Below are 22,691 nucleotides of genomic sequence, written 5' to 3'. Positions count from 1 at the left end.
GGACTTTACCCCCACAACAACCCCCACTGCGCACTACCTGTGCTGGCTCAGGTGTGCAGCAAAGACAGCCAAGTGGGGAGGTGCTTCTGTAAAGGTGTTGTTTTTTTTTTTTTTCCAGCACGGGCCTCTGACTCTGCTCAGTCCCGAGGACAAGCTCCCCAAACGACCGAGGCATGCCGATTAGCTTCGTGAAAGTGAAGGGAGGCTGCGGTGAGAGAGACCAGACCGGCCCCGTGCAGTTCTCTGGGGAGAGATGTTTCACACAGGCCCAACACGAACGCTCCAGCGCGGGGTTATGCCACTGCCCGAGGGGCTGTTCTACGATTTATGATCCAGACAACCCTAGAGCAGCTGTGCGAGGCAGTCAGGTTACAGAGCTACACGAAGGGGGGACAAGGGAGAGAAGAGGCAGTAGGCAGGCTGGGAGCCAGGACAGAAGGGCATCCCAGTTAAATCCAGCTGAGACGAACACACACAGCATGCTGCACCTACCGTATGGCCCGTACGATGGAACGGCTGCATCGGGGACGAGTGGCCAAAGCAAAGGAGGGAGAAAAAGAGGAGGGGGGAGAGACAGAGAGAAAGAGAGAGAGGAAATAACAAGAACTGAACAAGACCCGCCACCAAGTCACCCCCAAATTACCGGGCAGCTGGTTTACCCCTTCAACACACACAGATCTCACCTCCCCCAGCTGCGGCCACCATCCTGCCAAAACCTCTGGGGCTGGCTGGGATGGAGGGATTACCTACACGAACACAGCCCAGGGGTGCTGCCTTCCCACGGCTCGGCACAGAACCCCACAACAGGAAGGAACACCTTTATTTGGAAAACGAGAAGCCCCAGTTCCTAGAGAACTTACACCTCCCTCTTCCCCAGAACAAGATTTCTAGCAGCTCCACCTTCAAAGTCATTACAGGAAGATCCTCCTCCTCCAAGCCAAACATATTGCCAAAGCACGGCCTCATCCTCCCAAGCTGGAGTCAAAACAGAGCCTGTTTCAGGCCCTGTCCCTCCTGCCTTCAGCTTGTTGCACAATCTGGAGCAATGGAGTTCCCCTTTGGGGAGACAGGAAGAAGGACAAACCCACTCTACCGAAAGGATGCAACTTCTTGCAGCCCTGAGGTCTGCAACAAGCTACCGTGGGTGGCACACTAGGGAAGCGAAAAGGGAACAATGCAATTCAGGCAAGGTTTCTGCCCTGCAGAGCTGTTGCACAACGAAATCTGCTCAGACGCCACGGAGGAGGGGACATGATGTTTTTCCAAGCGTTCAGGTCGGGAGTCATATCAGAGTGCTGGCAGCTGGAGGGACCCATCTCCACCCAGTCTCGCCACCCCACAGACACGCCATACGCACCGGCACATTTCCTACCTTGTGCATCAAGTCTCTTGTCCGCGTACACCTTGTAGGTGAAGGCATGGCGCAGGGCGATGGCCGCGAAAAACATCTCCACGCAGATGATGAAGTCCTGATACCCAGCAGCGACCGTGCCTTCACCCACAGACACGTTGGCGGAGTGGATTTTGGGGATGGCACCACACTTCTCCAAGATGGCCAACAGCATCCCTACACGAAGCAACAACCTCATGTAAACGTGTGAAAACCATGATTACACACCAACGGGGGCAAATGGAAATAGCTGTCTATGCTCTAGGAATGCAAACCCATTTAACACAGGAACCACAACCAGAGCAAGCTGGATACTCCCTAGCTCACCTGTACAACAACGAAAAAAGGAGGAATAAATGAAATAGATGTGTTTAAGCAAGGAATGTTCAAACATTGATCCTCTTCTATCCTCGGCTGAACTATTCTTGGGAACTAGCTGCTACAGGCCTTCAGCCCTAAAGGATATAAAGCAGCCAGCTATTTCCACGGGTGATCTCAGCACCTCCACTAACTAAAGCTAAAAAAAGAGGTAACTGAGCTTTTCTCTTGAAGCATAAACTGTTTATGACACACAACTGTAAGAAAGATATTTTTCCCTGTCCATAACCAGGTGGCTGGCTGAAGAATTCCAGAGAAGGCAGAAAGCGTGTGACCAGATGGCTCGAGATGAAAAAGTAGACAGCTTATTAGTCTGTCTGTACGTGGGGAGGATGGGCCGTACTCCAACAGCCTAAATTCCACCTAAGTTCCTACTCAATTAGTCTTTGAAGTGCAGCTCGGTAAACTTAAGTAGGGCACCGAACAGGGAAATGCTCAGAGCCAATTAGTAAGAGGCACTAAGCTGAGGTGGAATTTAGGCTTTCTGAACGCGCGTCTGCCTCACGACGTGTGTGTATTCTGAACGCCCTTCACGAACACCAGTGCTTGGTGGTGCTCCTGTGGCATTCAGCTAGCTTGCTGCTTCACAGGCATCACAGACAAGCCATTACAATTTTGATTACACAGCATTACAAAAGTAATAATTTAAATGTGTCGCTTTAATCAATAAAATGGCAGCACGCAGATAAAACCTTGGCAGCTCGTGCTTTACGATTGCTTCAGGAATGCAAAGGACCCTTCAGCCAAACAGCTGGTTTTGCCAGAGAGATGTGTGTGCACGTGCACATGGAGGAACAGCGAGGATTCAGGAGCACAGAAAGAAACAGGAAAACGAGCAAACCAGCTCTCCCTGAGAAAAGCAACAGAAGACCGTAAAACAAATCCAATAAAAGTAATAATAAATAAATAAACAGAAAGACATTCTGGCTATTAACCATCTGTTCTATGAATTCTGGCATCTGAGCCCCTGCACAGAGCTCCCTGTGGCTACAAGCGATGGGGAAAGCAGCTCACCTTGCCAGAAGGACAGGAAGATGACAGACTTCACCATGAAGAACTTGAGGACTGGGCTATAGGGACTGAGCAGCTCACGTGTGGCAAAGTAGAAAAGGAAGAGGGCATAGAGTGCCAGGCTGACAGAGATGTTGTAGATGATCGTCACGTAGAGGTAGCCACTGGTTACACTGAAGAGAGAAAATATGTGAACACCCGAAAAGCTCAGTATGATCCTTTCCCCTTGCCCTTCCCCTTTCTCCCCCAAACTAGGGCAGAAAAGAACTGAAGCCAACAGGTTTACCCCTTTTCTCACGTACATATTCAGCCCACGAGCACCCCAGTCTTTTCCCATGGCCCAGCACCCCCAGAGGCTGCAAGCGCAGCAGGGAAGGGGAAAGCGAGGCCTAGAGGCTAGACAAACTTACTCAAAGTCGCCATCCTGGTACTTGCCGAAGGCCTGAAGGATGACGGTGCTGATGGCCATGAGGGGCTTCACCACACAGAACTGCAGGGTAGCCTGCGGGAACGAGAGAGGAGGAGTGAGAAGGCAGCGGGTGCAAGAGGCCAAGGTCGCAAACAAACACCCAGTGCACGTGTCAGTGTCCACCGTGACTTGCCGTGCAAGCACCCAACAGGAGACAGAGGAGATTCGGAGGAAGTACGTGCACATTTACGCCCAGTAACTGCATGAAAACAATCCCGTGCTGTGCTATGGTACAAGCACAGCATATGTAGGGTGAAGCACACAACACAAAGCAATGCTGGGGGAGGGAAGCACACCCCAAGCTGGAGTTGCCATAAAGCTAGGTAACAAGGCCTCCTTGGTGAAAGAGATGAAACCCAGCTCTCTGAGGAGGAACTGTGACAGCTGCCACCACGTTAAGGCATTTTGTGTACACTGTCTGGCCAGAGAGAAGTTACAGCCGTTCTGTTGTCACCCACGCGCCTTTTCTGAATCTCCCCAAAGACTCTGCAGCACTCGGGATCAGCTCTGTCCAGTCTGGCAGTAGGCACTACAGGTATACGTCATGGCTCCTATCAGGATTCCTCTCTCAAAGCCACCCCACGCTTCATTTTTTTCTGGGAACAGGGAAAGCCGAATGCCAAGGCCCTAAAAGAGCAGCAGACTGTGACCCTGAAAACATCACCACGTCTCCCCAAAGAAGACTGCAAGAGCCTGGGCAGGTGCTGACCTGCACACGTGGGGAGGGCTGTGTATGGAAAGAAAGCAAAACCGAAGAGGAATAATTGCTTTGGATACGATGCAATTTGTTAGTGGTCATAAGACTTCAAGGAGATTAAAAACCCCAGCACATGCCAGTTCGTGAGTCACTGTAAAGATGTGAACTGGAAAAGGTCAAGCTAATTGGTAAACAACTCCGTCCTCTGAGCTTCCCCTCCTTCCAATCTGGGGATGGTTTAACCATTTCCCCGCAATCCAAACCACCGCCTTCTATTTTTAGTCGCTTCCCCAGAAGATGCTACAGCATACGGGAAGCGCATGGATGGTGTGTGACCCACGAGGGTCACCAGACACGGACCCAGAAAGAACCTCGATGGAGACAACTCGAAGGAAATGAGCTGTCCAGGTTTTACAGCGCAGCCACCGGCACGCCACCCGGCTGCTGCAGGACCTCGGGCAACGCGTGCAGACTGAGTGACCCTCGGCAGCAACCTGCCTGAGAACGACTTGAGGCTGGTGGCGAGGATGGAAAGGAGAGGTCGGAACATGCAGACAGACTTTCCCAGGATGAAAGGGGCTGGAAAAGCAGAAAACACGGGCAGGTGGTGGCGGGAAGCAGTGGGAGTGCTAGGGAGCAGGGATAAGATGGGCAGGGGGCTCCTTTCAGCACGTTCTTCTTCCTCAGCATCACGATGGAGGGATACTGCACCAGTCAGCACCGACACCTGCTCTGCTGCCCTTTCACACCAACCTACCCAGAAATTTGCCTCGGAAGGTCTCACTCGCCAATCCTGGAAGTCTACAAGTACCAGAAAGCGAGTCTTGGTGTCAAAGACTTCTCACCAAGGCAACATACCAGCTCGAGCCAAGAAGGAGGGAAGTACTCAACACACCCCTTTGCAAGACGCCTCCCTCGCAGCCTCCACAGCAGAGTTAGTTGTTTGCAAAGGGCTGGCCTGGTGAGAAGAACTGCTGCCAGACAGCAGCAAAGCAAAAGCAAAAGCGAAATGGCCACCTAAGCCAGAGTTACCAAATGAGCTCGAGATTTGCAGAAGCCAGCAAAATCCCCCCGAAAAGTGCTTCTCGTTCTCATTGTTGTGAAGAAAAAAAACAAAAAACTTCCCAAACACAACCACATGCAACCCATGATGTAGAGATACTTGCCAGAGGCTGCGAGACATGAGAAATAAGAGGTCTAAGGGAAATTCTCTCTCCAGCACTCATTCACCTCGATGGGTGTTAGGTCTGCTCGTGACACATTTAAAAGGTAAACGTTAAAATTAGGAGCAAAAAGAATAGGTAATGCATGGAATCAAATATGGGAGCACAAATGAACCCCAAGAGAAAGAGAATAGACAACATATGGGGAGCAGTTTAGGAATAAAGTTTCAGGGAAGAAAACAGGAAAGCCACGAGGGCAGAATACAGGGCAGAGCCAGAGTGGAGAAAAAGATGTGTTATTTTGAGAAAGGCCAACCACGCTGCAGAGATTGCCACTGGATATTACTAAGAGGCTGCTTTGTACTTTTGATGTTCCTGCATGTTGCTAAACCACAGAAGATGGGGCATGATGTGGAGGAGAAGCCAGGGCAGAGATCTAGCCCCAGTGACTGGAATTACAGTGACCTGAACCCTTTCAAAGAACCAGACCGGCTTCACGCTGTCTCCGGAGAAGCCTCATGTGTTCATTTCAGTCCGTGAGCAAAGCCTTGAAACCCACCTGCTGTTTCATGGCAGCCAGAGGTGACTGACCTGAACTCCAGGGATGAGCAGACGAAGGCTGTATCGAGGTTTAGATCCCTCATTCCCTCCCCATCAACATACCCAATCCCACACAGACAGACACACACACACACGGTGAGCAATACCCGTTTCCTCCTACAAAGCATTGTGTCACGCTTAACCTCCACCCCCTCCTCAACTCTAACCACAACGGCAGCAATGGGAATTCAGGAGGCTGTTACACAACTGCTGGGTGTCTGCAACACAGCCCAGCCATCCATTTCTTAAAGTCGTGACCTCTGCAATGCAGAAAGGGAAGAAAAATTCTGAGTACCTTCCCAGGGCTAATGTCAGGTCCCAGGGCTAATGGGGTTGAGCAGAAAATATTAACATCATTAAAAAAAAAAAAAAAAGAAAAGAAAAAGAAAAAAAACCACACACACACAACCAAAACAAGAAAAGCCTCTCAGCAGTCTGCAGGCCTCCCTCAAAACGATATTACAAACCCATTAAAAGGAATGCACATCTCAGAAGTTCAGCAGCAGAAGGCAACATTGCCACCCCCGCCACAGACTTCATTCGGTTCTGGAGAACGGCACAGCTGCTTCAGCCCATACCTGTTTGCAGAACCTCAGGAATCCAATTGAATAGGTCTTTCCCCACAGGCAGCAAGTCCCATACACACAGCTGGACCTGAAAGAACCACCACAAGACGACAGCGATCAGAAGCAAGATTTGGGCTAGAGCACAAGATTCCTGCCCTCTTTGCCTACATCTGCAGCAGTCACAGGACTGGTGCTTTCTCCAGTCGTGACCACAGTCACAGCCATAGCCTCTTTCAGAGGCATGTTTAAAACACCCTAACTCCACACTCCAAATTAATTTATTTTTTTTTTAAACTGAGTAGCATGGGGAGAAAACCAGCCCTGAAGGGGCATGCACAACCAACTGCAGACAGGGAAGATTCAAAGGAGAAGAATGGAAGAAAAGAAACAAAGGAGTAGGCAGGTGTTCAGAAGAGCTGTGAATCAATCCAACTTGCCCAGGAGACCGTGATCAGCCTGATCTGTCTCAGAGCAGGATATTGGCAAATCACCACGAGCCATCCTGCCCAGTCCCAGCAGACGTTTGCCACCTGACACACTTTTTAGAGACAGGACAGGGACAGAGGCACAGCAGATGGGCATGGAAGGATGAGAGCATCACGCTGTAAGCAGGACAAATACTCACTCAATTGGTTTCCCTCTGATCTCAGACATGATGGAGCTCTCCCCTCCCAAGTACTCATAGCAGAGGCTGAGAAAGTTGTATATTACAAAGGCTGCAAAGACATCAATCAGAGCAAAATGACAACCAACTTCAAAACAGGTGCAAGGACCGAGAGAGCAGGCAACAACCCAAACATTAGCAGGGACTGCTTATGCAGCATCTTTCCTTTCAAAGCCCTCCAGATTGTTTTCACTGTATTTATCTTCCTACCTCAGCATTTACAAGACTATCTGAGCTGGAGTTTGGCCAAGGTCCCAGGCCAGTTCCACAGCTCATGCCAAAAGGGTCACAGGACCTTTTAAAGCTGTGGTCAGCCTCTGTTTTACTTGGCATCTGTAAGGTGCCATTCTTTACAGAGTTCCTGTGCATTATTCCACGACATTACACGGCTACTAAATCATACGGAAAATTTATTTCTGATCCATCAACCACATCTTATCTCCTGATTTCACCCTTTGAAGTGATGAGCAGTCTCCCCCTCTCTCTGAGGTGACTGGATTGGAGACAGAAGAGTTGGAGAAAAAGTATTTTTTACCGCTCAGTGAAACTCTGTTTTCATGCCCGGTGGAGACTTTTGAACAAACAGGCTCTGTGCTTCATTTCCTCTGAAAGATCAAATCTCTTGCGTACTGAACAGCTCTCTTGTCGGGCCACCTCTTTTCTGCCTTCCCCAGCAGCTTGGTGCAGATAAGGAAGAGCCTTCTCGGACTGACCGCTAATACTCTGCCCCACTCCAGTTCCCTTCAAGGCTCAGCTGTGCTGATACACATAAAAGAGGTGAAGACACTGTGGGGAGGGCTCTCACCATAATTATAGACGTTTCCTTTTCATGGGATCCAAACCCACTTAATTGTGCACAGAGTTAGCCCCTACGTGACCTGTCTGCCACTCTCTCAACTTGTTGTCGCTGTTGGATCCTGATGTGTAGTTCTGAGATTTTTTAGGGCAAGGACTTTACTCCTAAATTTGCCACATAGAAACATGGGGCAAAATGACAGATCAGGTAACCTCTCTTTCAGCTTTATTTTCTATGATACACCATCCCTGGACATTCCCTGGAACGCCACTACCCAGATCCTAGTTTTGGTCCCTGACACTGACACAATGCAAAAACCAACTAACTTGGGATGGAAACAGAAGTGTCAAGGAACTTTTGAATGAGACCAAAAGCCTAACAATGCTGAAAACCTGACCTCCCCAAATAGCCAGTTATTAGACCTGAGGTCTGTTTTCCCATATGGATGAACTTCCACAGTCAGAGGCAGGCACCGACTCTAATTCGTTCTACAAGCATCCCAGCTATGCCCTAGAAAACAGGTACTCAACGCTCCCCAAAATGCTCAGTCTCAAAACATCGCATTAATGGCTTCTAGATGTGCCTAGCTGGCAGGAACGCCAGAGCACATAAAGGCCTGGGGTATACCTGCTTCTCCTTATGTAACCGGGAAATTGTTATTCCATCTGTAACCTTTGTTGCTGACCAGAGTTCAGTACGTTCACACCGCGCTGATTTTGTGAAAGCCTCAATTAGGAAAGAAAACACCAAACACGGAAAATGTATTTAAATAACCGTGGTAACCTCTTCTGCCTGCAATTTGTCAGCAACTTAGGTGACAGCTCCCAGCATCTACAGGAAGAAAAGCCGAGCTTTTCTTATTATCCTCCAGTGACCCCTGCCCTCTGATGTGGTCATTACAATAGCAGCTGCCCATTCCCCAGTCACTAGGAAAGAGATGACATCAGAGGAAGTAAACAAAAAAAAACAAACAGAGGTGAGAGGGAAGTATCTGTCCCTCCATCCCCGAAATAAACTAGTGCTGATTATCGAAGCTAACTGCACCAGCAGAACAGCTGTTCTCCCAGTCCTGATCTGTATTCTCCAAATGTGCTCATGACATCAACATAACCAAAAAAAAAAAATCTACTCGTGTCAGTGTTGCTGCTTTTGCACAAACCTGGTTGCTGGAGTCACATGAAAGAGCAACACCAAAACACGTTCTTCCTAATACACACCATGAAATGCAGCCCACAGGTGGCCCCAGACAGCTTTCATCATTTATTAGTAGGGTCTTCTCCCCAGCGTTTTCTATCAGAGCCACCCCACCTCGATTCCCAAACTAAAACCTTCCTAAAAAATAAAAATGAATGGCAAAGGAGGGAAGAGAACAAGAACGCAGTTTCAAAGCAACCTCCAGAAAAAGCAACGGAGAGAACCTGCTGATTGAAGGTGCTTTCACCTCCACCTGCAGTCCTGTCGCACAGCACAACACGCCGAGGAAGCCGGTGAGCTACGGAGCGTGGGCTGCCTCCTGAGCAGAGGCTCTGATGTTTGCAAACTCCTTGCGCAAGGCAGGGGGACAGTGGCAGTTGCTAGGAGAGGAGTTTCGCAGAGCAGCAGACTTCCTGCTAGACCTACACACGCACGTGGGGCTGGGAAGGACGGGAAAAAAAAAATAAAACAAAAAAAATAAATGGGCCCAAACAAAGATGCCTTCTGAATCATGTGTGCATGTTTGCCATCTGCTGCTGCACCTCGGAGCATTGTCACGGACGTGAAGGAGGGCCTGCAGGTTCTCTGAGCTGATTAAACCGTCCACAGGGGCAGGGGCACCTCTCTGCAACGCAGGTCTCACTAAAACAACCGCACAAACGAGCTACTGATTTAATGCAGGTACGGTGATAAACGGCCGGAGCGCATTCTCTCCCGCGGGTGGGCAGAAAGCTCTTGTCTGGGTGAGATCAGAAGGGAAGATATGATCGTGTTTATTGGGGTGTAACTCACATAAAACCTAGTGGTATCACCCGCAGCCGATGACCAAAAATGAATCAGTGCCCCTCCTGAACACGGCACCCTCCCTCCTGCAGGACTCCAGAGCAGGACTTTGCCCCTCACCGACACAAACGCGTGGCACTAGCAAACAGGACAAAGCAAGCACCTGGCTGCTAAGGCAGTGACGTTCTAAGAGCCAGGTGCTACCCGATACCTTGCTTTACACGCCCACATTTTTGCCTTCATACCTTCCTGAAGCAAAGGACGAAAGAAAATGATGAATTTTGTCTCTGCAGCACACAGGAGGGAAGGCTCGGAGCATTTTGTCACGCTTAGAGCCCGGGAAGGGGTCATTTTTCAGTCACTGGGTGGTCATTGTCAACCAGACAAGCACCACCATAGAACTGTGTCTCAGCTGATGACAGAGATGCTCTCTTCACGTTCCCAACCGCACGCAAAAACTCCCTGATGGCAGAGACCTTCCACCTCCCCCCGGCTTTGCGCCTGACCCCTGCTTACCTTCATAGCAGTCCCGCACGGTGCCGAAGTAAACGTAGTACTGGTCGTTGGTGAAGAACAGGAGGCTGAGCCAGGAGTCAAAGGCATAAATGGGCACGATGAAGAGGATCCGAACAATGTAGCGCTGCTCGTTCGGGCAGCTATAGCAGCGAAGATGCATGTAGATCTGAGGGGACGGAGAGGGGAAAACAGGGTCAGCTGCATGCCGAGTGGAGAGGAGAAAGCGGAACTGAAGAGTCAACGGGAGCGGGGAACGCTAACTTGGTAAATCAACTCTTGATTGTCTCTGGCAACCTCAAGGTGATAAGCATCAGAAAATCACTGTTATCTTAGGGCATCCACAGAGCATCCCTTAGTTTGCAGAGAGAGGGGAAGAGGAGGAAAAGGAAGTGAAGGCATTTATAATCTAGTTCCTCGCAGGGAGTTAACGTGCTGATACTATCATCACCTTCCCCCTATTCTTTTGTTCGTTCTTTTTTCCTATTACCAACCCCATATGCTTACTATCCTAATTAGGCAGCTCAGATTCACAACACTGCAGGCTCCTTTCTCTCGGCGGCGTAGGAGCATGCTTTTAGGCGCGCGCTCACCGTAAACACACTCACTCTCCAGGCAGTTGTGGATGCTTTTGAGTCTCTCACCTTAAACAACCTGAGAGTGCTTTCCACAGCAGTGCCAAGAGCTGGTATGCCCCGGCCCACCTGCTCCAGAAGCGCCACCCCGCACATCTGCGACAGCGCGGCCACAAAGCCTCAGCCACCAAGGGAGCACCGCGCTTGGGCACTGGGCTGTGCTCAAAGGGGCTGCTTGCTTCGTCCAGCTGTCCACGCACCCACTCCCTCTGCTCAGGGTTTGACGGCCATCATTAAATCCCACACCTAAGCCGCGTTTTTCACAGAATGTCCACCTCGTGGAAAAGTTATTTACTGCAAGCATACCCTGGAGATGAGCAGCGCCGCTGTAATGGGCTAATAGCACAGCGAGAGCCCCGGCTGGACTCGCAGGTACGCTCTATCGGCCACGCAGGCAGGGGAGGGCACGTTCTCCAGAAGCCAGACCTTCCCACAGCAACCCTCATCAAGCTGCTGCCCTAGCTGCTGGAATTAAAAGCACCTCCTTTATTACATACGCGCCTCATGACTGACTGTGTGAAGTGGCACAAGCGCTTGTTTGAAGCTTCACCCTGTGTTTGGGGGGGCGGGTGCTGCGTAGATTCCCTAGGCTCTAATAAAGCACACGCTGATGCTCTCACCTCCCCCTCGTGAGGGAGAGGGGGTTATCTCCTCTTCATCTCTCTCGGCCTCTTGGCCAGGTTTGGTCAAAGTCAACTGAAGGGCTCAAAACACTTCTCTTTCCTCCTCCTGGCTCGCGAGGAGCTCACAAAAGCCTCATTTCCTGGCAAGAACATGTTGAAAATAACCTAACAAACCTCAGTGATATTTTTCCCCTGCGACAATCCCAGTGAAACACCTCACCCAGCACAGGGACAGCTGACGCCGGGGTTCGGATGACTCCGAGCTTTGCCCTTGGGATGTCACAAGAGCCCTGCAATCCACGTGCCTACGAGAGCACTTCAGGCAGGAACTACTGCCTCCCAACAGGACAACAGCGTGTTTTAATCAACGGTGTCTCCCCAGCGCTGTCCTCCACTGGTTTCTTCAGGGAAGGGCATTAATGCCTAACTATACAATGCTATACCGCAGAGGAAAGACTTCTCCCCACCCTCAGTAGGTGATCGATCCGTGCTCTGAAACAGGAGGATCCATGGCACTTGTAATTGTTACCCAAGCTGGTGAAACTGCAGGTGTTGCTCTTATTCATCAGTGACTAATCCGTTTTTGAACTTCACTATCCCCCGTCCTCCACCAACAGGCTGTAGTTTTCTAGGTCCTACTCATCGCTCTGGCATCTATTGACCTACAGGTACGGAGCACAGGTTGATAAATAACAGGGTTATTTGCGTTTCCCCACCGTGCTGTTCAGTTCACATGACAACCGCACGAGAGAGCGGTACGGAACAGGATGCAGCGGTTGACTCGTTCTGGCTCCCAGGGCACCTACCCCAGAAAGAGGGGAGGGGAGAAAAATTAAAATAAAGTGTTTCCTGCTACTCCTTTCCGCAGCAGAGCTCGGCCCGTGGAATCCACTGGCACAGGAGATCAAAGGAGGTATGTCAAGCAGCAGATGACCACGATCATTTAGCTAGCAGCTGACACGGTAGCAAAATGGCTAGGTACAGCTACAGGACCTGGGAAAGGATGGATGGCTTGGGATAATGCACCTGCTAACACTCCACGGAGGGCCAAATGTTTTATACCTGCCAGCTGTAACGAGTTCGCTCAGTCAGACTACAGAACCTGGGCAGAAAAAGGTTCATACAAAAGCTGCCACCTTGATCAGCCCAGATAATATATTAGATCCCCAAAGAAAAGGTCCTCATACCACCCCCGAGCCTGCAAACCCCCATCAGACATCAGTATCCAACAGAGATCTGCCAGGGTATCACAGGTATTCCTCCACGTGGGGAAAGGCAGAGGAGCAGAGGTGTGAGTGACAGGGTTTTTACCTGGTGGCAGGTGATGAGCAAAGCTGTCCACACGAAGAAACCTGAGATAGCCTGAGCAGCGGTGGTCATGAGGAAAATGGGCTGCTCCACGGCTGTGGGGCTGCCGTCTTCTGGCATCCAGGAGAAGTTGGGGGCCACGGCTGGAGTGGTGGCAGCCGACCCCAGCCGGGGGGCTGCAGTGACATCAGTCATCACTATCATGGTGCCTCGCGGTGCCAGGCTCCGCCTGGGACTGCTGAAGAACCGCCCAAGAGCCGAGACCTGCCAAGGAAGAGAAAGAAAAAGCAACAGCACTCAGTGGAAAGGACCCGGGAGGATAACAGCAGCGGTACTTTGCATCAGCAGGCTGCTCAGGAGCCTCACGAACAGGACCTGGAGGAGTCTGTCCCCGCTGCCCCCTGCGATCACACCATACTCAGGATCCTCTGCACCACTCCCAGCACAGCCTTCCCATTGCCAACACCCTCCTGCAATAAAAGCACTGAAGAACGAGATGAAAACTGCATTCAGCTGAGGTCAGAGGGAAGCGTCTAAATCGCTTGCACTGGAAGATGTCCAGCACACCTAAGTTAACAACTCTGCCTTCCACAAAAGCGCTGGCTAGCCTGCTACGTCCTGAAAAGCCAGAGCCCTACTCTTACGGTTTCATCCGGAAGAGAGCAGAAGCAGCAGCAGCAAGCAATGAAGACAAGCACCATAAAGGCTCGTTGCGTTGCAAGGAGGTAAGAAAAGCACCCCTGTTCCTCCCAGGAGCGATCCCTACCTCTCCCACTGCCATTTTGACAACGACACTCAGCCCGAAGCGCCCGCATTGGAAGGACGTGTGCTGAAAGCTCGCCACGCTACAGAGTAGCATCAAAGCGAGGCTTTTATCAAACACCATATGGCACGGCGCACTTAGTCAGCCTATCGCTACCTCTCCTAACTCGCATCATTTTCTATGTGATGCAAATTTAACCCGATTGGTGTTTCAAAGCCAGCTGACCCAGGACAACGCACCCGGAACACACGTATATGCAAGGTTTCCAAGCAGCGTTAGCCTTGGCCATTTCCCGGATGAAAAGCCGGTTTCATTCAATGGAGAGAATTCTTAAAGGTCCCAGATCTAAAGCAGCTCTTATTTTCAGTTCGGTCGTAAGGAGGCTCTAACGTGACCTCTGGGTTGGAAGAAGATAACCCACTTAAACCAAGATCACAAGCAGCCAGCCGTTGCCTCTGCGAGCTACACGCGCTGCTCCTGATGCTGCCGTAGCGAAGACGTCGTTATCAAGGGAAACAAAGCCAAAGGCCTGGAGCAAAGAAATGGCTTCCACGCGCACACTACGGTGTGCAAACAGCCTCTCCAACACCCCCCCCAAACCACACGCTTGCAGGAGTGACACGCAGCCCTCCGATGTCACCTACACCACGTTCCACCTCCTTTCTGCTTTCTGCCAAGGGGGAACAAGACCACAAAACCCAGGAAATGTCTGGGTTTGTTCAAGCAGGTATCCATTTACTACAGAGGGAGCAGCACAACTCTGTGGTTTAATTCATAAAATAATTGTCAAACTTGGCTTTTCTTAGCTCTTTCCAGCCATTCTTTTCTTCCAAAACATTCCTGCTCTAAGTTACAGCTTTCCACAACTGCACATACCAAAGGGTAATTCCTTTCCAGTCCTAATCAGCGCAGGAAACGTAACTGATAAGTCAGGAGTTTCGAAGCATACACACACACAATCCATGCTAAATCTAAAAGTCTGGAGAGACGAAGGCTGCCTGGAGATGTCGGAAGGCAGCAAGGCTTTTTCTGCGTTGGGAAGAAGAGGATTTCTACCCGAGTGGCTTCTGAAGCAACTGACCACGCACCCCCCGTGCTGACAGCGCGTCCACGGGGCTCACAAAGGGCACGGCTAAAACGAAATGGGAGCAGACGCACCTGCGGTTAACCTAGCTCTAAATAAAGTCCAGCCAGCTGCGATCCTGCAGATCCCAGCGCACTTTGAGAGCTGCGTGAGAGAGGAAGCTGCTAAGCCCCCCCTGAAGTTCACGGGGGAGCGGGTCACGACTTGCAGACCAGCAGCAGCAGGGGGGACAGGACCCGGGGCTCCGCTCCCCAGCTGCTCAAACCTCGCTGACAGCGCAGAGCCAAGCGCAGCACTGGCCGTGCCCGCAGAACTGAAGCAGAACCGACAGGGAATTCCTCTGCTGCTCCGCGCCTCCTTCTTTTGCAAGAAGCCGAAGCAGCAAAAAGCGATCAACAGGCCTGTTGACACAAGGGTTAAGCATTCAGAAGCCAGGACATTTACGAGTTCGAGTCGTATATATAACCTTAATACTGCCCCCTTGTGATTACAGATCAACTGCCTTTAATTAAATGATTATGCATCGTTCTTCGCTTAATCCCTTTTGATTCACAAAGCCATGGCAACTCAGAACTCTTTCCACCACTGGGTTCCGAAACAAAATGTGCGAACTTTCTTAATGGGGGCTCTACTTCTCCCCCTGTACCCCAAAGCCCAATCCGCCCCATCCATGAGCATCCCCTGTTCCTCAGGGTTGCCTGAGGACAACTTTTATCACCGGATACTTCTTACTGGTTGTAAAACCATCAGCTTGCACTTCATTCTCCTTCCCAGTCAAACACGCAGGAACACTGCACTCCCGAACCTGCAAAATTAACACACCCCTTCCAAATTATCCCTCCTAATCTCCTGAAGTCCCGTACACCACTACTGCGGCGACGGGAGCATAAGCAGTGCTCCAAGCCGTTATGAAATAAATACGACTGCGTGCAAGAAGCTGGAGCTGTAAGAGCAGTTCTGGATTTGAGAAACAGATGACAGCACCGATGACTGGAGCCTTAATCAGGTGAGTGGGCTTCAGCTTACTCACTGCCACCAACACAGACTCTGCTGCCTCCTCTTTTGCCTTTGGCAGACAAGAGCATCGTGAGGGCAGGCTACAGCAACCGTCTGAACATCTTGTTTCTGAGCTGCCTCGTCCCCCCCGTGCAACGGGACGCGAGCCCAGCACATCGCTAGAGCAGGCTTCCAGAAAAGGTGGTGCCTGGGAGCAGACACGCTGCCCTGACAAGCTCCAGACCGAGCACCCCGGCGCAGGCAGCTCCGCTTGTACCTGGCTCAGCAAACGTGTTTTGATATTTGTTTCCACGCTCAGGACACCTCATGGCCCGCAGTTGGTCCTAAACTCGTGAGCTGGACATCTACCTCCTAACACAACCGCCCCGCTTCCTCTCGGGCCCAGGGAAAAGGTCCAAGCCCTGCAAAGCCCTCACGTTCTCCTCCATTTTCTCCCTTCTCCCCTTTGCTACCACAGCTTTGCAGCACCCCGATGCTGGCTGTGATCTCCTTCCTGCGTGCTCCTCCCAGCTGCCTGCATTTTGTTTGTTGTTTCTTCGAGCTCCGAGGGACAACCGTCGCTTTGTTCTCTGCCCGCGCAGTCCCCAGCACTGTGAGGTACCGATCCATAGGGCGAAGTAGGGGCATTTAGAAACCTACGTAAGCCACGCAGCGCAAAAGCAACTAAGCTAACGCGGAATAAATTTTGAAGAGCTCCTTGCTCTTCTGTCATATCCTGTTTTCTCCGTCCATCTCTTTCACCTCCACGTCACTGCTTCCATTTCGAGGGAGAGGAAAGTTCCTTGCATGCTTACTCTCCCTCTCTGGAGTGCCTGCCTAAATGTATCAAAGGAAAACATTTCAACACTTCTCAATTTCACTCCAAAGCTTTCCTGCCTCCAACTTACCGCCTTGCTCCCCCCGGAGGTAACCTGCAACATAGCATGTCGTAAGCAGGCCCAGGAGAGCGTACAACCAGGCAAAGCACCAAGCTGTGCAACCATATCCCAAAAGTACACTGGGCAAACCCGCTGGGCTCCCAGACGTGGGCCTGGGTGGCTGCAGGAGGGCTGTGGGGATCTCGGATCAGCCGCTGAAATTCCTGTGTGGGCCGGGGGCTGCAGCTGCCAAGGCCAAGGTGGAGGCTGCGGTGACGTCCCCGTCCTGTTATCACTCCTACCTCGGTGCCATCGCAATTCCACACCTTACAGCGAGGCAGGACGTGGCACTGCCAGGGCATTAGCTTCAACACCAACCCGGTACCAGCTTAAAATTACCTAACAGACCTTCCGGAAGCACTTTAGGAGTATTAGGCTGTGTTCTCCGTGCAAGGAGGAGAAAGAAAAGGAAAAGCAGGGGCCATTTGTATCACGATGACTGTCCCGACAGCATCCAAGAGATAAAAAGGCTGCAGCTGAGATCCCCGGGGCTCCAGCTCTGCTGCAGGCTCGCCAGGGCACCTCCATACGGCCCGCAGCCGGGGGAGAACAGCAGCGCAGGCATTCTCCATCAGGAACAGATTGCCAGTCCGGTGTCTTTTGGAAACAGAGGCCTTCTGTCTCTAGCATGAACACGGCAGCTTCTTCCACTGCAAATAAACTCGGAACAGTAAACAGAAGGGATCTGGCACAAGCGAAAACGAAAAGCTTCATTTTTGGCCTGTGTCAACGCATGGAAAATGTTACCAGCGAGGAGGAGCTATTCCTACATAAAGATAAACAAACATAAACACATCAGGCCCACTTCTGACGCAACAAAAGCGGTTCAAGAGGAGGGAGGGAGCACTCAAACTCAGTCCCCTGCTCCTGAGGTGTTTCTGAAGGTGCAGATGCGAACGCAGGCGGGGGGAGCGGGCTGCCTGCTCTGGGCGAGACCCTCGCCCGTGTCGGGAGGGAGAGAACAGTGAACGACACCGCTCCGGAGCCACTCTCTGCCATCTGCAAACGCAATCTGCGCTTTTAAAATGGATCATCTCCTCCGAGGCCCAAAGTATTTCGTTTCTAAACTGCTGAGAGAGCAAAGAACAATGCACAAAGCTATCCCGGGAAAGAGCCTTAACAGCTAAGCCTCCTTCTGCCGCACAAGGGACGATCGGGGAAAACAAACACGACCTGGCTGCAAGGCTCTCCTGGAAAGCCACTAGGCAAGGAGTTGCTCCCCTTTAAGACCGACTCTGTACTTACCACAGCGTCAAGTAGCCATCACGCTTAACTCGTTTTTGGTTAAGATACCATAAAACCATCTTCTGCTCCCTTACCTTATTTCTCCAAGAACTTCCCCATGACGTTATCCTTACTCCAGACCCCAAAAGACCAATGTGGAAGTGCCATGCAGTGGGTGACCAAAAGCCTGAATTTTCTGCCTTTGTTAAGACACAAGTAAGAGCTTTACGTTAGTGAAAGCACGAGCTTTATGGTTTTCTGAATGTCCCCTGAACTTGTAAGGAGTACAAGAACACACGCCAAAATGGCTCAGAGTTTCTTGTAGACTATTTTAATTGTAAGAATGCCTAGAGTTGCCAGCTGGGATCAGCTCCTTCCATCGTGCTAGGTGCATATTGCAAACCCGTAACTGATTTAAGTTCTTTTCAGCCCCCAAAGGCATGGCATAACCAGCTGATCTGGCAAAAGGTGTGAAAAGGAGGAGGCAGAGCGTCAGCACAAAATAATGCCACAGAGCGAGAGAGCCACTGGCGCAGATCAGATCAGTGATAACAATAAAAGCAAATCAAAAGCTTTTAAATTGATTACTACTTAAATCGCTTTCGCTCTCTGGGGCGGCATCTACTTTAGTTAGCTACGAGATACAAAAAGGCCCCAGCAGTGTGTTTTGAAGCTCTCCAAGAGCATCCCCGAAACAGTCCGTGAGGTAAGTACGTGACCCGGCACGCGATTTCTACCAGTGCAACGCATTCATGTTCTACTATTCACGCTAGGGGAAGCCTTCTTAACCTGAAGCCACCACAAATTACCTCCCCACCCGCTCCATACGCACGTATTTCCAAGCACACGCGAGCACCGCCACGCTCTGCTAGGAGAGGACGGCAGAAGAAGGCCAGGCGGGCTCCTGCACCCGCGGGCAAAGGCTCAGCACCCTCTGTCCTATCCTAGAGGCGATCCAACGCCTGCATCCACGTAAAAACACGCTGCGCACACAGATGATTTAACCTCCCATGCAACCTCCTTTCTCACTTTAAGGAAATCAAACCCGGGGAGCGCCACGGCAATCCTGCGCACGGCCCCCACCCGTTTTGCGACCCCACCGCGACGGCGAGCTGCTTCCCCTCCCCAGCACCCATTTCCAAACTCACAACCAACAGCAAAACCCTTTTACCCTGAGCTGTGCACTCTTCTTTCCAGAGTTTTTTTCTGCTCTATTAATTCCTGTTGTCTCGCTGTACCCGCACGGCCCTCCTCCCCCCATCCTCCTCCTCCTCTTTTTTACTTTTTTTTTTTTTTGCGGTTTTGGTGGACTGACCCACATTGTAACAGGTCAACATCCAGGCCCTTTTTTGGAAGGACGACAGAAAAAGGCGAGGAAGGGGGAGGAGAGGAGGAGAAGGGATGCTCCCCTGCCTTCCGAGCTCTCCTCTGAGACTAGGATCAGACAGGCCTGGGCCAGGCGCTGCACCCCTTTCCCACATATCCCGCGGCCCCGCTCCATGTGAACCAGTGCAGCCCTTTGCCCCCCGGACAGAAACAGAAAGACTACAAAGACTTTCTGCAACCAGCAGAGGCAGCTGATTACAAGGATGTGTTGTAAACACTCGCGTCCGGCGTGACACAGGAAGTTCGCGTGTCATTTTCCAAAAATCTCAAGAGCAAAGTCAAATCAGAACTTCTTCTGCCACCGCTTGCCTTTGCCCTTCCCCACGCGGAAGCGCTGCGACAGAGACCACATGCTCTGAAGCTGCCACGGGGCAGGCAGTTACCGTGAGAGGCATCCGAAGTCAAACCGCAGCAGGACTGAGAGCCACCGGACTCGCGGCTGTCACCCGTGAGGTTACCCAACGCGCTGCACCGGTTTGGGGTTTATACTGCAGCGTGCGTTCCCCGCACAGAAGGCACCGTGCAAACCATCAGATCTGCAGTGAGACGTAGCAGGCCGACGTGCCGGGAGAAGCCAGGGATCTCATCGCGAGCCCGGCGATGCGTACAAGGGCGGTGGCACGGCTGAATTCCTCAGCAGCGGCTCCGACGCGGATACGCAGCAGCGATGAGCAGCTGCCGAAGGAAAAAGAGGGTGTCCCAGCACAGCACCCAAAGCCGCTCGCCGTGCAGCCGTTCTGCTATCAGTGAAACAACTGACCTGGTGTTCGTTTGCCTTCAGACTCTCAGTTTTGCTAGTCAAGGAACGAACCCGGACACGTTTCCTTTACGCAGACGTTACCTCTGGACGCTCGTAGGCAGAAAGCAATCCCTGGGGGTGGGAACCATTCCCAGCCACGACGCAAGCAGAGACACCTCGCCAGCCTCCTCTCCTGAAGGCTACTTACAGCACGCGAGCGGCCGGGAGCGGCTCGTCCTCTCCTGACTCAGCGCCGAAGCTGACCGCAGAGGTCTGCAGAGAAGCCGGCGAGCGCCAACAGGTACTAAACACAGCTCAGAGCGACTCTGAAATCGCCTCTCCATACAGAACAAGGCACAGCAAGCATCCCCCTGAGAGGGTGTGCGCTTAAAAAAAAAAAAAAAAACCAGACAAAACTTCAGCCCAGTTTTTCCCGACGCGGTAACGTTATTTTACCCGGTTGGACGAAGCTGCCTAAATGGGAATTTATGTGAGTAACTTCTGCTTTGAAACTCTGGGCCGCTCACATCGCTGCTGCTTGGGCCGCTCCCGCGCTGGAGATGACCAGACAACAGCGGGCTCCCAAACTATCAGCTCGACAGCCTCAATGCCCTGTTTTACAGCCTTGGGAGGGAACAACGGGCAGGCGAGGTCAGCTTTCAAGGCATTACTTCATCTCATCTGCTTCTCAAAGCTCCGCTGCTGCGCTAGACAACACGTCGCAGACGTTTTCTTCGCTGAGCTACAGAGACCTTTTTTTTCAGCTTTTTGCCACAGACCGTAGCAGGATGCAGAGGCACAACATACCCAGGCAGGGAGCTGAGACCGTGACACCACCTCGCTATGCTCTCGGTCACAACATCCTCAAACATCTGATCCTTTCAGATCATCAGACTCCCAGGCACTGCGACTGTAAGATAATAACAGCAGCGTTTCCATCAGGGACTTGAGGGCGAGAAGACAAATATCCGGGTACTCTACGGGTTAAATGACACTCGGTGCTGCAGGTAGAGCGCGTGAGGTATTTCCTTCTACAAGTTTCCTGTAAATTGGGCCCCCCCGGGGGGCTGTAAAGACCTGGTCACACCCAGGTGCGGCACCGCTCCTGGGCAGCCTGCCCACGCGCTGCGTTTTCCCCGGACACAGTTTGTTCTGTTCCCAGACATTTCGCTTATACCATCATGGACAAAAACTCCTCGGAGGCCGAGCTGATTTTTAAAGATTAGAGACAACGTGGCTGCAAGCATCACGCCATTCCCCCGCCTCTTCCTAGAGGAGGAAGGCTCTCAGGGGAGGCTCTGGAGGGTGGCCGCAGCTCACTGGCAGAACTTCACCTCCGGAACCTTCCCAGGGGATCGCTGCTCTGAAAACACACAGTTAGTTCCTCCCAAATTAGTCCATAACGAAAAAAAAAGCCACCAAAGGTTCCAAAGGGTGTTTCCGGTGCAAGCACTATCGTATTTTACAGTACTTTAGCTGAGTTTTTTAAACCATCTTATCAGTTTCAAGCCGCTTTCAGAGTCCTGAGCATTCTGGCAAGGCACGATGCCATGGCGGGGAGCTGCTCTTCCACCGCACGCCCCGAAGAGTTGGGGAAGAAGCGAGAACAGCACGCACACACCCCACTTCAAGCGAACAGACGGGCAAGTCAGCACACAAAACCCAAACGCCGTGCCATTCTCTGCAACACGTCGATTTTCCAGGGACTCCGCGACTGCGATCGATCACAAGCTCTGGAAAAGAAAAAGCCTCTGTCCCCGGCCCTGGCCGCTCGCCCTTCAGAACCAACAAATCCCATTTGCAGCTTCTTGTTTTACCCCAACTTTCAATACTGCGTCCGATGCAACGCTGGGCTCCGCAAGCGGCTAGGACCGAAGAATAAAGGGCTGCCAAACAATTCGCTGCTCCTCCAGGCACTGCTGCAAGAGCTCGAGGATGCCCTTTGCGCTGCTGGAAACTGGAAGAGGCAAGAGCTCATCTCCATTGCTGCAAACATAAGCCAATTAAACACGGACCCAAAACGGGAGGGGAGGAGGGATGAAGGGTAAGATCCATCACAGAGAAATTAAAAGGTTGTTGTCTTAAGTCAGAACACGGTTAGAAGCGTTAGAAAATTCAACAGCAGAACCGGACAGAGAAGGGAACTGACATCTTGAGAAAAGAGCGTTTTAAAAGTTATTTTAAGTTGGAAAAAAACCCCACACCCTTCCTTTATTCCGTAAGAACAGAAATCTTAATCCGTCAACTGCAAATCCCAAAAGCTCATCTCCCAGCCTCCTACCCGTTAACAGGCAAGCGAGCTGACAGAGAACAAGGTGGATTCCTAGCTAGAGTCTGTCAAACCTTCAGAAACAAGCCAGCTCAGAACGCTGTCGTTATGCCAAACCACCTAAAATCTGATTTCTGAGCAGCCTCCGCGTGCCTAAGAACCTTCCCCTTCTAGCTGCCACGTGTCCTAAGGCAGCTGAATAACAAAAAGTACAAAGGATGCCCCAGCGACTGGAAGGCACTCCGCCCCCTGCACCCCATTTCCGAAACACAACCTGCTCCGCAAAATCTGAACCGATTTTAGAGCCCGGGGAACTGCTCAGGGACACTGACTGCAGCAGCAAAGCCGTCCCCATCCTTTCGCAGCAAGACACGGCTTCTGCTCCCGGTGTAGACAGCCACCTGCTGCATACACACCGCTTAGGTTTAGGGTACAACAACAACTGTAACAACAAAGGTATTAAGGACTTAAACACCGCCCTGCTAGACCAGAGCGGACACGC

General features: G+C 51.5%; 1 protein-coding gene across 2 annotated transcripts in view; it reads right to left on the bottom strand.

The window, feature by feature from the left end:
* TMEM184B (transmembrane protein 184B) overlaps positions 1-22,691 on the bottom strand; it is a 28,576-nt gene that overhangs the window by 4,915 nt on the left and 970 nt on the right. Inside the window, exons 2-9 of one of the 2 annotated variants that reach the window (XM_083814273.1) lie at positions 12,794-13,054; positions 10,228-10,393; positions 6,900-6,990; positions 6,287-6,362; positions 3,190-3,281; positions 2,783-2,952; positions 1,373-1,567; positions 493-516 (exon numbers count right to left, since the gene is read on the bottom strand). In XM_083814273.1, the coding sequence (XP_083670399.1) occupies positions 493-516; positions 1,373-1,567; positions 2,783-2,952; positions 3,190-3,281; positions 6,287-6,362; positions 6,900-6,990; positions 10,228-10,393; positions 12,794-12,994 (1,015 nt within the window). In that variant the 5' untranslated portion in view covers positions 12,995-13,054. The remainder of the gene's footprint in view (positions 1-492; positions 517-1,372; positions 1,568-2,782; positions 2,953-3,189; positions 3,282-6,286; positions 6,363-6,899; positions 6,991-10,227; positions 10,394-12,793; positions 13,055-22,691) is intronic. The other variant, XM_083814272.1, reaches the window with a different exon arrangement.

The sequence above is a fragment of the Anser anser genome (assembly GCF_964211835.1).
Source record: "Anser anser genome assembly, chromosome: 1".
NCBI lineage: Eukaryota > Metazoa > Chordata > Aves > Anseriformes > Anatidae > Anser > Anser anser.
This window is presented reverse-complemented; position numbering and strand designations above follow the sequence as displayed.